This window comes from Melopsittacus undulatus, chromosome 1, assembly GCF_012275295.1.
Source record: "Melopsittacus undulatus isolate bMelUnd1 chromosome 1, bMelUnd1.mat.Z, whole genome shotgun sequence".
NCBI classification, from domain to species: domain Eukaryota; kingdom Metazoa; phylum Chordata; class Aves; order Psittaciformes; family Psittaculidae; genus Melopsittacus; species Melopsittacus undulatus.
In genome coordinates, this window is record NC_047527.1 from 93,484,402 (window position 1) to 93,496,893 (window position 12,492).

At 37.6% G+C, this 12,492-nt stretch overlaps 1 protein-coding gene across 2 annotated transcripts in view; it reads left to right on the forward strand.

Annotated features, from left to right (window-relative positions):
- The window catches only part of CDKAL1 (CDK5 regulatory subunit associated protein 1 like 1), a 392,981-nt gene that overhangs the window by 351,918 nt on the left and 28,571 nt on the right, over positions 1 to 12,492 (forward strand). For both annotated transcript variants that reach the window (XM_031049673.2, XM_005149870.3), the window contains one exon: positions 11,388 to 11,471. In XM_031049673.2, the coding sequence (XP_030905533.2) occupies positions 11,388 to 11,471 (84 nt within the window). The remainder of the gene's footprint in view (positions 1 to 11,387; positions 11,472 to 12,492) is intronic.

Below are 12,492 nucleotides of genomic sequence, written 5' to 3' on the forward strand. Positions count from 1 at the left end.
AAGACAGGCTGAGAAAGTTGGGGCTGTTCAGGCTGGAGCAGAGAAGGCTGCGTGGAGACCTCATAGCAGCCTTCCAGTATCTGAATGGGGGCCTATAAGAATGCTAGGGAGGGACTCTTCATTAGGGACTGTAGTGATAGGACAAGTGATAGGACTGTAGTGATAGGACAAGGGTTAAAACTTAAACAGGGGAAGTTTAGATTGGATATAAGGAAGAAATTCTTTACTGTTAGGGTGGTGAGGCACTGGAATGGGTTGCCCAGGGAGGCTGCGAATGCTCCATCCCTGGTGGTGTTGAAGGCCAGGTTGGACAGAGACTTGGGTTTAGTGTGAGGTGTCCCTGCCCATGGCAAGGGGGTTGGAACTAGATGATCTTGAGGTCCTTTCCAACCCTGACTATTCTGTGATAATCACAGTTGAAGTGTTGGTTTGAAGATTGGTTGGAATTTGTTTGTTTGGACAAAAACTTTTATTCCATGGACTTCTTTAGGCAAGGAGGTTCATTTAATGATGGGTTTTGAACCAAGTATATTACGAGCTGGAAGGTAACCATTTCATTATTTGTACTCATCTAGAATTCTAAGGTTGTGCTAAAATTGTAGGTTTTCCAAACCGTAATCTATTTTCATACTGATACTGCCTTTTATAACACTTGTGATAGGTATGCTTATTAATGATAAAATACAGAAGTAGTAATTATTCATGTACTGTACTAATGTCATTTAAATAATGATGCAATAATCGGAAGAACTAGGGAAAAAGATGACCCTGCTCGAATTTCATGAAATGGATTAAAGTTGAAAAAAGTTATTCTGTAATGTGTGGTAGTAGCCAACATCTGCTGTGTTCGAGGGGTTGCTACAATTCTTTCTAAAGCATGGAATGGTTTCTTCTCACCACCTCACCACAGAAATGCTGTCCCCTGCTATGACAATCTCTTGCTGTCAGCTACCAGCCTGGGTCACTGAAAACATTCTGGAACCAGCACAGCTAACTTTCCTGTTTGGTTGGATGGAGGAGTTTTCTGAGCATGCCCCTGGGTGGTAGAAACAGTGTGGAAATGTTCATGATTGGTCACATTGCTTCTGACCATACTGAAATTTTTAGATTTTAATTCTATAAGATGTAAGCAGAAGGAGGAAAGAAACTAGGAAAAATCTTACTGGTTTTGATTTTTTATTCTAAACTTGCTGAAGAGTTTTTCTTAGGAATGGGAGTATTGTTTAGTCTTCCTCAACTTTGTCATTCTAGTAAGGTATGGGGAAAATAGTACTCTGAAAGAAGGAAGCACAGAAGAGGGAAAAGGGCAGGGTAAGAAAATAAAATGATATTGACCTTCTAGTATGATCCAATATCAAATGAAGGCAATGGCAAAAACAAATGTATGGACTTTTCTCACAAGTATTTACAGCAAATTTTGGTACATTAATATGTCTTGCTTTGAGAACATTAGAATACAGGATTGATAGCAGTAATAGGAATGTAACAGTGATTTCTACCTAGTGTGCTCCATATATTAATACGTTTCATTTAATGAATGGTGATTTGTTTCTTATGACTCTGATTTTATGTTGTATTCTGACTGTGATTAATTCAGATTACTTACAAAAGAGAATTACTATAAATAGAAATTTGACCTTTTTTTTTCATTGGAGAACTGTTGGATTTACATAGCACTTTCTATTTGTATGTGCAGGCTTTTGTCACAGAGGCATAAGAAGATCATTTATTTTTAAGGCCTTATTTCACGGCTGTCAGCCTTTGAGGATGGTTGGCAAAGACTGTAAAGACGGGCAGAGCCACTCCTTTCTTGATTATTTAAGACTGTTGAGCAGTGTGTAAAACTCACTTTGAATCCCCATTTTCATATACACTGAAGACACTTAAATTTGCTCTCTAATCATTCCCCTTGCCATATCCACACAAAGGGTTAAAAAGATCTGTCATGTAATTGCTGAAGAATCTCTTTTTTTCAGTTACTCTTCTGTTAGCAAAGACTCTGTACTGTAAGCAGTTTCACAGCCATCTAGCTACCGTATTTAGTGTGTGTATCCAAACCATTGTATTGGTTTTATTGATAATGTAACCAATTATTCCTGGTGTGGAATTTGCAACCTGCTAGGTGAAAACGTAACAGTCTGATTAGTGACAATATATGTACAGAATCGCAACCAAGATGTTGACAGCAGCAGTAATTTTTTATTAAAAACTAATTCTTTAGGAAGGTTTATAATACCATCTTAAAACACCTGCATCACAGATTAGTGTTCCTTGTTGATCCATTTCAGTAATTAATTTCACTTGCAATTAAATTGGACAGCTCGTTTCACTTTTTGTCTTGTTAAAATTCAACTACAGCATAGGATGCTACTGCTTAGTTTGAAAGATCGTTGGAACACCTTGTGTCTTCTTTCAAGTATTTCTTGTTGTCTGGGCTAAGGACCTTTTTGAAGTGGAGAAAGTTGCAAGCAGTGGCACAGCTTTTGAAGAGAGTCTGTAAAGTAGTGAGGCCTTTAATTGGATATATTTATTTCTGATGTCGTGCAAAAGGTAGTGTGCTGCAGCATATCCAGCATCACACAAGTTGAGATTTATGTGATAATTTTATGCATAGCCTTGAGAATGGAGTAGGTTATAAAGAAGATGTTAGAAAGAAAAACTTAGTCCATACTAAATTTTTTCTTCTAAAACAGAACTTATTTGTCTTAACAGTCTTCTTGAACTGATCTCTGTTAACTTCCTTTAATGTGTAGTAAAGGATTGGTCAGAATTATTATTCTAATATACTAGTGAAGAGGTGCTTCTTTTTTTATCTTTCTTGTGTGTAAATAATTGGAATACTGCTTAAAAATAATAAAATGCATCACAATTAGTTTGTCAGTAGTGACTATTAAATTCTAAGCAATATGAAGTCACACTACATTTATCATTCTTTAATGAGTCATTTACTTTAGTCCTTCTGTAAGCCCTTGATGTTTCTTGTCATTCAGCACGATGCCTCTAGAAGTCTTAGCAGTTCTAGGGTCTTGCCTTGCCTTAGATTGAAGAAAACCCCTGAAGTGTGTAATTTTTGATCGTATGTTGGCTACCTTCAAAATAATATCATTGTCATATCCTCATTAACATTATCAACTTCTGATGATGTTCACATGCTTTTTTCAGAAGCCTGTGACTCATGTATGCAAAAGGAGTTTGATTATTCTTTTGAAAAGAGATCTGATACATATTTATACCCTTTTTTTTAACTCTTTCAGTTAGCACCACTATTTTGTATTCTTAGTTAAATTGCAGCAATGTTATGTTATGTATTTTGTGTGTTGTTAAATGTGCTGATAAAACTTTTAGTGGATTTTGGGGAAGATTTGGGTTAGGTTTGCATATGGGGCCATTTTGGACCTTTGTTTTTTCTGTTTTATCACATCTGCTTCTTCTTTGTTCTCAGATGAGATTAATAGAGAACATTGGCTTCAGCTGTAGGTTGAGCAGAAAAATTATATTGCTATTTTGAAGAGAAGCCCAGCTTTCTGGAGCAGGCTTTTTGGTGTATTTGATTAAAAGATACCAGACTTTAGAGCACCCAGTCTTACTGTGGGCATTCCAGTATCATGTCAGGGAAGACATGATTTGTATCAATGCTATCTTCACTTTGTGATCTGTGTTCTTATGTCCAGTATTTTGATCTATTCACAGCTTTTTCCTTTTTAATCCTGTGAGGAAGCAATGTGCAGTTCTGCCTGCGATTTACTAAAGTCACGCTTATGTTGGGGCCTTTTATTGTTGCTGGCAATTCTCTCCAACAGCTGGTGATGGGGAATCTGTGCTGAACACAGTATTACATCTGACGGTGCTACATCAGCACCCTTTTGGCAGAGCCACTGGAGAGGAGTTTTCTTTCTGAGGTGCAGACAAGACTTTATTCTGAGAAAACAGATTGGTATTGTAAGTTCCTAAAGTAATTTCTGGAGAAGTTATTTGGTGGGCTGTTTGCTGAGATGATTTATAAATTCTCATATAACTGATACTTGTCTGGGCTCATGCAGCTGTTAAAAGACATCACTGAAACAGGAATTGCATATTGTTGCCTTAGCAACTGCCACTTCATATTGTGCTTAAATCACTTGGAAGCATGCTGGGTATCTTAAGGAATTGCTTCCAACAAAAACAGGCAATCTTAAATAATTCTAAATAATTTCACAGAAGAAGCTGAAAGGTGGCTTTTCCTAACAAAGACCATCATATTTTTAAGTTTGGTAGCCTCACTTCTCCACAGACATAGCTTGTTAAAAAAAAACCCACCCATAAAAAAAATGAGAGAACGCAGACATTTGTTTATTCATGCCACCAGAATCCATGTGATTGCCAAATTGTCTGGAAGTTGCTAATATTTTTTAAAGATTCCTCTAAACTCCATCTTCCATTCTAGAAGATCAGCATTTTCCTATACTTACATGTTAAATGTCAAATTTCCTTAAGGGCAGACTGTCTAGTTTTCTGTTTTGCTTGTGAACTGTTCTGTCTATGAAAGGAAGAACTTAAACATACTTAAGCTACTCAGATGTTTCTTGTTCCTATTTCGAACTGATCTTTTCATTCAGGCTTTTTCTATAGATGTTCGCCACAGTTTTACAGGTTTTGAGGTTTTGTTAAATCACCTGAAAAAAAGAAGGGAGAAGCTTTTGCCGGTATTACGTTAATGCAGTTGCTGGAGTGCTTTTGCTATATTATAGTCTCAGATATACCAGTTCTGCATGGAGTATTTTATATTGCTATAGCAACTTCCCCATCTTTGTGGTTGCTATTCTGTGAGCTGTGTAACAGTCAGAATTGGATTTTGCACATGTGGAAACAGAGTTTCAAACAGCACAAAGAAACAGTCAGAGTGCCTTTTCGACATTGTGCTGGACCTAGAATAAAACCAGATTCTGCCACCTCGTACTTTTATTGCTTAAGCCCAGGTTTACAATAGAAAGATCTAAATGAGAGAGCCAACTTTAAAAGGCAATATCTATCTTCCATTTCAGAAATTTATTTTACTTTTATAATATTGTACACCGTTAATAAAATTTAGAAAGATGACAGGACAGAGTTGTCAACATGCTACTTCTATTACCTCTTTTCTAGGCAATGAAAAGGAGAGACAAGCAAAATGAAAACTTACAGAATTTAAAAGGAATCAGATATTTTGAGGACCAGTTGTCATTTTTAGGTCACTGCTCACATCTCTGAATATAATTTTCATCTGAGCTGCATGGCAGGGTTTGTATGTGCTGGAAGAAGCTACATTTTCACAGCAGGAGACCAAATCAAAAGGAAGCAGTCAGATGCAGGTGCACAGTAATAGAAAGGATCTATTTACCCTGAAGTGTGAGCAATGGGCCAAGAAAGCAGAAGCAGTCTACTTCCATCTCTTGCCTCCTTCTCTAACTACCTTTTCCCTCCCCTGTAGCTATGCCAACAAATTCATAAGGTGACCAAGGAGAAGGTGTTCACTTGCTTTTAATGAGCTGTATTGCCTGCTGCTGAAGATTTGAGGCACTTTTTTGTTATGCTGATTGTGTACTAGTAGAGCTGGCTGTCTTTAATTTATACCTAATCCTTTCTTCCTACTCACACAGCCTCAAGCCAGCCTGGAAAATGGTTGAAAGAGTTTGTCCTGTGGGCATCTCTTGACTGTGTCCATTCTTGGATAATACTGTGGAAAGAGCAGTATGGCTAAAGAATGTGTGCCTAAAACAAACAAAGCAGCTTGCTTAAATCCTATAAATCATACATTTTAGTAATCCTTTTAAAATAAAAACCCTGCAGTGTTGTCTAAAGATGGGCAGCTGAGTAATGGTGGTTTGACAGTCAGCTGTATTCATTGACAGTGAAATGAGACACTTCTATGAACATTGGCTGGTTTTCACCTGGGATTCTGAAGTTCTCTACTTAAGAGCTAAGTACTTTCCAAAGTATGAAGACGACCACCCAGTGCCGTTTCCAAGGCTGCAAAAATCCTGAGCAATATAAGTAAGGAAAAAACATTGACTCATAGTGAGTGAAATGGTAAAATTTAGCCACACTGGACTTTAAGTGCAAAACAGTCTGATATAGATAAGTAGGACAAATAATATCCCCTGTCTTTTAGCATGTTTAATTCTAGTTCATACATAGCTCTGTGATCCTATGTAAGAGATTGAGAATTTTGTTTTTCTTGGTAGTAAGTGACATTGTAGGATTAAGGCAGCACTGTCTCGGACTGGGAGGAGGAACTAAAAATGCATGAAATGCACATGGTGAATTCTGCCCCTTACTCTGTGTTATTGCAGTGGTCAGGTTCTCTCTTTCTTTCCTCAGGTGTAAAATGGGCCAGACTCATGTTGTAAAGATTATTCTGAGGGCATGATGTAAAAGATATAGGACTCTGAATGTTAATGTCACTCTGTTGCTGCATTTCTGTACAGGGTGATGCACTAACCATAAGATAATAAAAAGGAGGCACCTACCCATCTGGAATTGGACAGTAGTTGTAGCATAAGCCCTAGTAAAGTGGCAGCTGTCTATGCTGTATGCTAGAAAAGTATTTTTATCCTGGCATTAAAATTATCATGCTCAGGAGCTGAACTGTTCTCATGTTACTGCTTTCCAATCTCAACATATAAAAAACAAACGACTCTGTAGAAGAACTCCTAGACAAGTCCATTCTTTGGTTCCAGGGCAACCTTCAGAAAGGGAGGTACGTATACACCGTAAATATTGAAGGAGCAGTGCTGAATAGCAGAAAAAAAAGCAGTACAAAGTCAAGTTTGGAAAGAGGTGCTCTGATATCATAAAAATGGAGCCATGTCATAAGTTTCAATAAACTATGTGATTTTTACAGGGGGATTGTGTCACACCTAGACTTGCCTGTCAGAAGGAAACACTACAAGGCTTAGAGAATGCTTAATTATGATTTTTGAGAAATTTGTTTTCTAAGTTCAGAAGGATTTGTGTGATTCATAAAAAGTAGGTCCAGCAATTCTTCTCTGCTTAATAGGGAAAGACACAGCATCTGCATAGTTAATAAAATTTATTCTAAATAATTAGACCACAACTGAAAAATAGAGAGAGAACACTTTCTAATTATTTTTGCTTAAATGTTGATATACTTAGTAAAGGTCAAAATACGCATGTTTACCAAAATGATCTGCTAAAACATACACACATAAATTATGGCAATGTGTATTTTTTATTGCCCACTTTATGACAGGCAACAAATACAAATTATATCCTGTATGACAAATACAGGAAAGTAGCTTTTTGTGTGGCTTCCAAGCCTTGTACTAAGTATGCTCCACAGTGTGGGGCTTGGGATCAGAATCCAAGCCAGCCTCCTTCAACACAAATGGAGAGGTGCTCATCAATTCCACTATGAATTGAACTCAACCTGAAGGCAACTTTGGCAACTGTCTCTAAATCAGTGGGGACGGCTGTATGTGTAGTGTGCCACCTTCTATCAGAAAAGTCTAGAAATACAGTGGTTGTTAATATTCAATTTTTTTAGCCAAATGGAGACTCTTAGAAACAAAATTAGCAATATTCAGATAAAAAAACAGTAAGGAAACACTTGCCACATGCTCTGGCTGTAAGAAATAATGAATCAAACTGGAACAATTATAGTTTTCATAAACTAAAAGAAAAAAATGTTAGAGGTATGGATTATTTGAATATAATTGTAGCAGGTCATTGTTACTGTTAAGTAGCAATATTCTATCAAAGCATGTAAACAGGGCCTGTCTTTTGTACCCATACTGTTGTAGAATTTAAAATTCAGTCTTGTGTTTTATATGATTCAGTCAGTTTGGATTTCAAAAATAAACCCAATTTAACTGCAGCCAAGAAGGATGTTTGACATTTCTTACCATTCATTCATTTAGAAAATCAGCCAGCTGGAAAAACTGCTTTTTATAGTATTCAGGAGAGGAAAAACTGTGTTATAGAACTATCATGTCAGAATTTCCCATAGGATAAATGAAAGTTAAATAAAAGTTCGTAGGTTATTTGATTACTAATTCCAAGATCTACAAAGTACTTGGTAACTGTTGCAGTGTAGGAAGTGATAGCACTAGCAGCATTTGTTAATTTTGATGAAAACGGATTCTGCTTGTAACCAGTCCACCTTGGGATGGAGGAGGTTGCCAAGCAAGTTTTTTGCTGTCATTCATTATTATTTTCATGCTATCCTCTGCAAAGAAAAAAAAATCCTGGTTATATAGGAGTCTTTTCAAACTGAGATGCTAGGGCTGAGTTTCCTGAGTTTCGGATGCTTTTGTCAGAATTGTAGTTCCCTGAGAGCTGGAACTAGTGCATACCTGTGGAAGCAGATGAAAGGCTAGGAATAAAAATAAGATACTGAATTACTTCTGCTGGTACATGCCTGAAAAAAATCATCAAAGGTTATTATAATTATGACTGTTATTAGATATCCTGTCTGGTTTCTGCATATTTAAATTCTTTCTGAGAGAGGTGAAACTTAAGCACTTAGAGATCCCAGGGGAATAATCCCAGAAATGATGACGTATTCCACTTCTTGAAGAAATTTCAATACCAAAGTTGCATTCTGCGTGCTTACATTTATTCTTAATTATACTTGGATGCACGATAGATAGTCATTTTCTGTCTTACAAGTACATGCAGCCAATTAGTCTTGTAGATCACGAATACCCAGTGGCCTAACTCATTAAATGGAATTTTTCTTTTCTGTTGTTATGGCAAAAGAGTCTGCAAATAGCCGAATATTGTCTTTCTCTGTAAGTCCAGCCTTGGCCAAGGCTACAAATCCAGTAACCATGTGAGCAATTACTGGGTTTACCTGTACTCCTTGCAGTATGTCATCTGAGTCTTGTATGTATGTGTGCGTGTGTGTGTGTATGTAGTGTAAATTGATATGGGATGTTTGGCTCCTCTGCATTTCTGGTACTCGGTTTTAATGCCACAGTTTTGATACTGTGTGACAAATTTTGTCTTCCTGGTTTCCTCCCATTCCTGAGAAATTCTGGGCCCAGAGAAGCTCAGTCTGGCCCACTGAAACATGGAGACCTGAACTGGTTTTGCTCATGAAAGCAAAGATAAGAAAAACTGGCAATGCATTCCTAAAGAAACCACTGTTTTTATCAAATGATCAAACACAGGTGTTCCTTTCTTCTTGCCTCTGATTTATTTTTTTAAATTATTTTTTGCATATCATACTTGCCATTCTGTCATTTGAAAGCATGAAGATAAAACATGTAGCTTAGAGTACCTCACAGGCAGAATTCATAGAGACAGTAAAGGCAGAGTGTTATGACCAAAGACAACAAGACAATTGTGAAATGAGTTACAGACCCAGTATTGCTTTGATTAGGTTTTGCTAAGTTATAGTATCCATAAATAATGAATACAAGATGAGGACATGACTTGGTGATTGGTCTTGGTGCTTTTCAGTGGTAGCATGTTTCCCTGAGGGTGCATGTTTCCTGTCTAACATCTCATCCTCCTCTTTTTCTTAATATCGTCTGACATCTGAGACTTTGGTCCTGTAGTGCTATAGCAGGTGATTTTAAAAGCTATGGACTCAAATATCATAGAAACAAACAAACAAAAGTCCTTCTCTCCATTCAGGGGAAATGTTCCCTCTAATCTTATTACTGGCATTATCTCCAGTGCTTTCTTGACATGTATTTGCAAAACTCCTTTGGGGATTTGAATTAACTGTTTTCTTGAAAGAAAGAACACACCTTACTGTTTAGAGGAATGGCAAATGGATACAGAGAGCTGGCTGGTCACTGCCTCCCCTGCTCTCCAGGATTTATTCTGGGAGTGCTTCAGGTATGTGGAGAGGAAGGCAATAGATATTTTATGAAGTCTTTCTTTTTGGCAAGCGGAGAGTTATATATGGGGTTGTGTGTATATATATGCATATGTGCAGTATGCATATGTATGCACACACACTGTAACATAGTTGTGATATTGCTGTTCTTGTTTCTTCATGTTCTTTTTTTCTGTCATTGACTCTTAGAGAAAATCCTGATCTTTCACTTTTACTGCTTGTACCTTAAAGAAATCATCTCGAATCTTCTTGCTCATTCACATGGCCTTTATGATGGAGGTCCTAAAACTTTACATAATAGCTGCCCCTAGGATGCCATGGAAGATGTTTTATGGAAGAGGAAGAGTCTTGAATGCAGCTTTGCTCACAGATATTTAAAGTTTGGAGTAAAATATGAAATCTTTTTAATTCTCAAAATAGCAATAAAAGCATGGAGTAAATTTAACTTGCTGGATGGTTGTAATTTGCAGAATGTGTTTGTCAAATAGTTTAGAAATAATCCATGGCATACTTAGATGTCAAAAAAAAAAAAAAAAAGTAGAGCTGGGCTCAGACTAAAAGTGTTACCTAAATGTTCTCCCTCCTAGGTTTGCAGAAAATAGGTTATAAACACGATTACAAATCTCAGTAATATATAAATTAAGGTGTTGTGTGGGGAACCTTGAACTTCGGGGGAAGTCAGATTTTGTTTTTTATCTGCTCGGCACCTAAATGTGACTGATTTGTCTTGGCTCTCCCACTTAACTAATTCTAAAACTGGTGGTTCATTTAAACTGTTTTAGTGCCTTTGGAAGCTTGGAGGTATTGAAATGCTGGGCTTTTTAGCCCAGTATTTAGTTGGCCTTTAATATACAGGGTCTGTGAGTAGTTAAAAACTCTTCTTCACTGAGTCTTTGTAATACGCAGTTTTGACTCTGCTGTCATGGAAATCAATGTGTTCTCATGAGTACAGCTTAGTGAAATCACCAAGAAGGGTTAAAGAGATGCCCTATCATTGTAAAGAACAAGTGTGGCTTAAAAAAAGAAAGGGCAAATAGATGAGCTTGATGGCATTTAGAAGTTGCGCAGTATGCTAGTGTTTCCTCTGTCTCTCAGGTGCTACTAGTAGTTTTGTTTGTCTGCTGGAAGGGTGGAGAGGTAGACGGAATGGGGCAGACAATGATGTTACCCTTTTTATGATTGCAGAATTTTGTGCTGGTGGGTTGTTTGTTGTGTTTGGGATGTGTTTTTTTTTATGGACTCTGTGCATATCTGATATTTTTATTTGTTCTTGTGTTAATCGGTCAAAATCAGTTTATATTTCTGGAATATCATTTAACTGGAATTTCGTGTTAAGCCATTACAGTACTACAGTTCTAGCCCTCAATTCTGACTTCTAACCCCATCATTTTTTGACAGTTCAAACTAGGGCTTTCTCTGCCCTGTCTTCTTGCTGACACAGAATTTCTTCACAGCATTGGATTATTTCTGCTAAGACTGTTTGTTTGTGGTTGCAGCTCTCTTCTGCGTGTAATTCATTATTTTTGATTTCTGAGTCATCTCTCTGTCTTTTATTTTCCAGGTTGGTGAGAGGCAGAGAGTTCTGGTAACAGAAGAATCCTTTGATTCCAATTACTATGTTGCTCACAATCCTTTCTATGAGCAGGTACAGTTAAATAATCAAAGTAACATTTTTCTGTTTTATCTTTGCTTTCTGATAATCTCAACACAATGTGGCACAGTGAAAACGAAAATAAAAAAAAAGAGAAATAAGAAACATTTTGCAGGCAACATTCTTCTGGAAACAATTTCTTGATGTGAGTTCAAAACTTGTTTATGAGATATGCAGTCATTTTCATTTCTGCATCTCCAAAGCATTGTTTTCTGAATAGTTAAATCAGAATCATAGAATAGTCAGGGTTGGAAAGGACATTGAGATCATCTAGTTCCAACCCCCTTGCCATGGGCAGGGACACCTCACACTAAACCATATCACCCAAGGCTTCATCCAACCTGGTCTTCAACACCACCAGGGATGGAGCATTCACAACCTCCCTGGGCAACCCATTCCAGTGCCTCACCACCCTAACAGTAAAGAATTTCTTCCTTATATCCAATCTAAACTTCCCCTGTTTAAGAAGTCTGAACCCATTAACCCTTGTCCTGTCACTACAGTCCCTGATGAAGAGTCCCTCCCCAGCATCCCTATAGGCCCCCTTCAGATACTGGAAGGCTGCTATGAGGTCTCCACGCAGCCTTCTCTTCTCCAGGCTGAACAGCCTCAACTTTCTCAGCCTGTCTTCATATGGGTGGTGCTCCAGTCCCCTGATCATCCTCGTGACCCTCCTCTGGACTTGTTCCAACAGTTCCATGTCCTTTTTATGTTGAGGGCACCAGAACTGCACACAATACTCCAAGTGAGGTCACACAAGAGCAGAGTAGAGGGGCAGGATCACCTTCTTTGACCTGCTGGTCACGCTTCTTTTGATGCAGCCCAGAATACGGTTGGCTTTCTGGGCTGCGAGCTCATACTGAAGCTGGCTCATGTTCATTTTCTCATTGACCAACACCCCCAAGTCCAGAATCTTGATAATTTCTATACATCTTTCAGAAAATTGTTTCAGGCAATGCAGCTTGGAAAAAAAAATCCAAAATAAAATAATTCAAGCAGTAGGAAATGTCAGAAA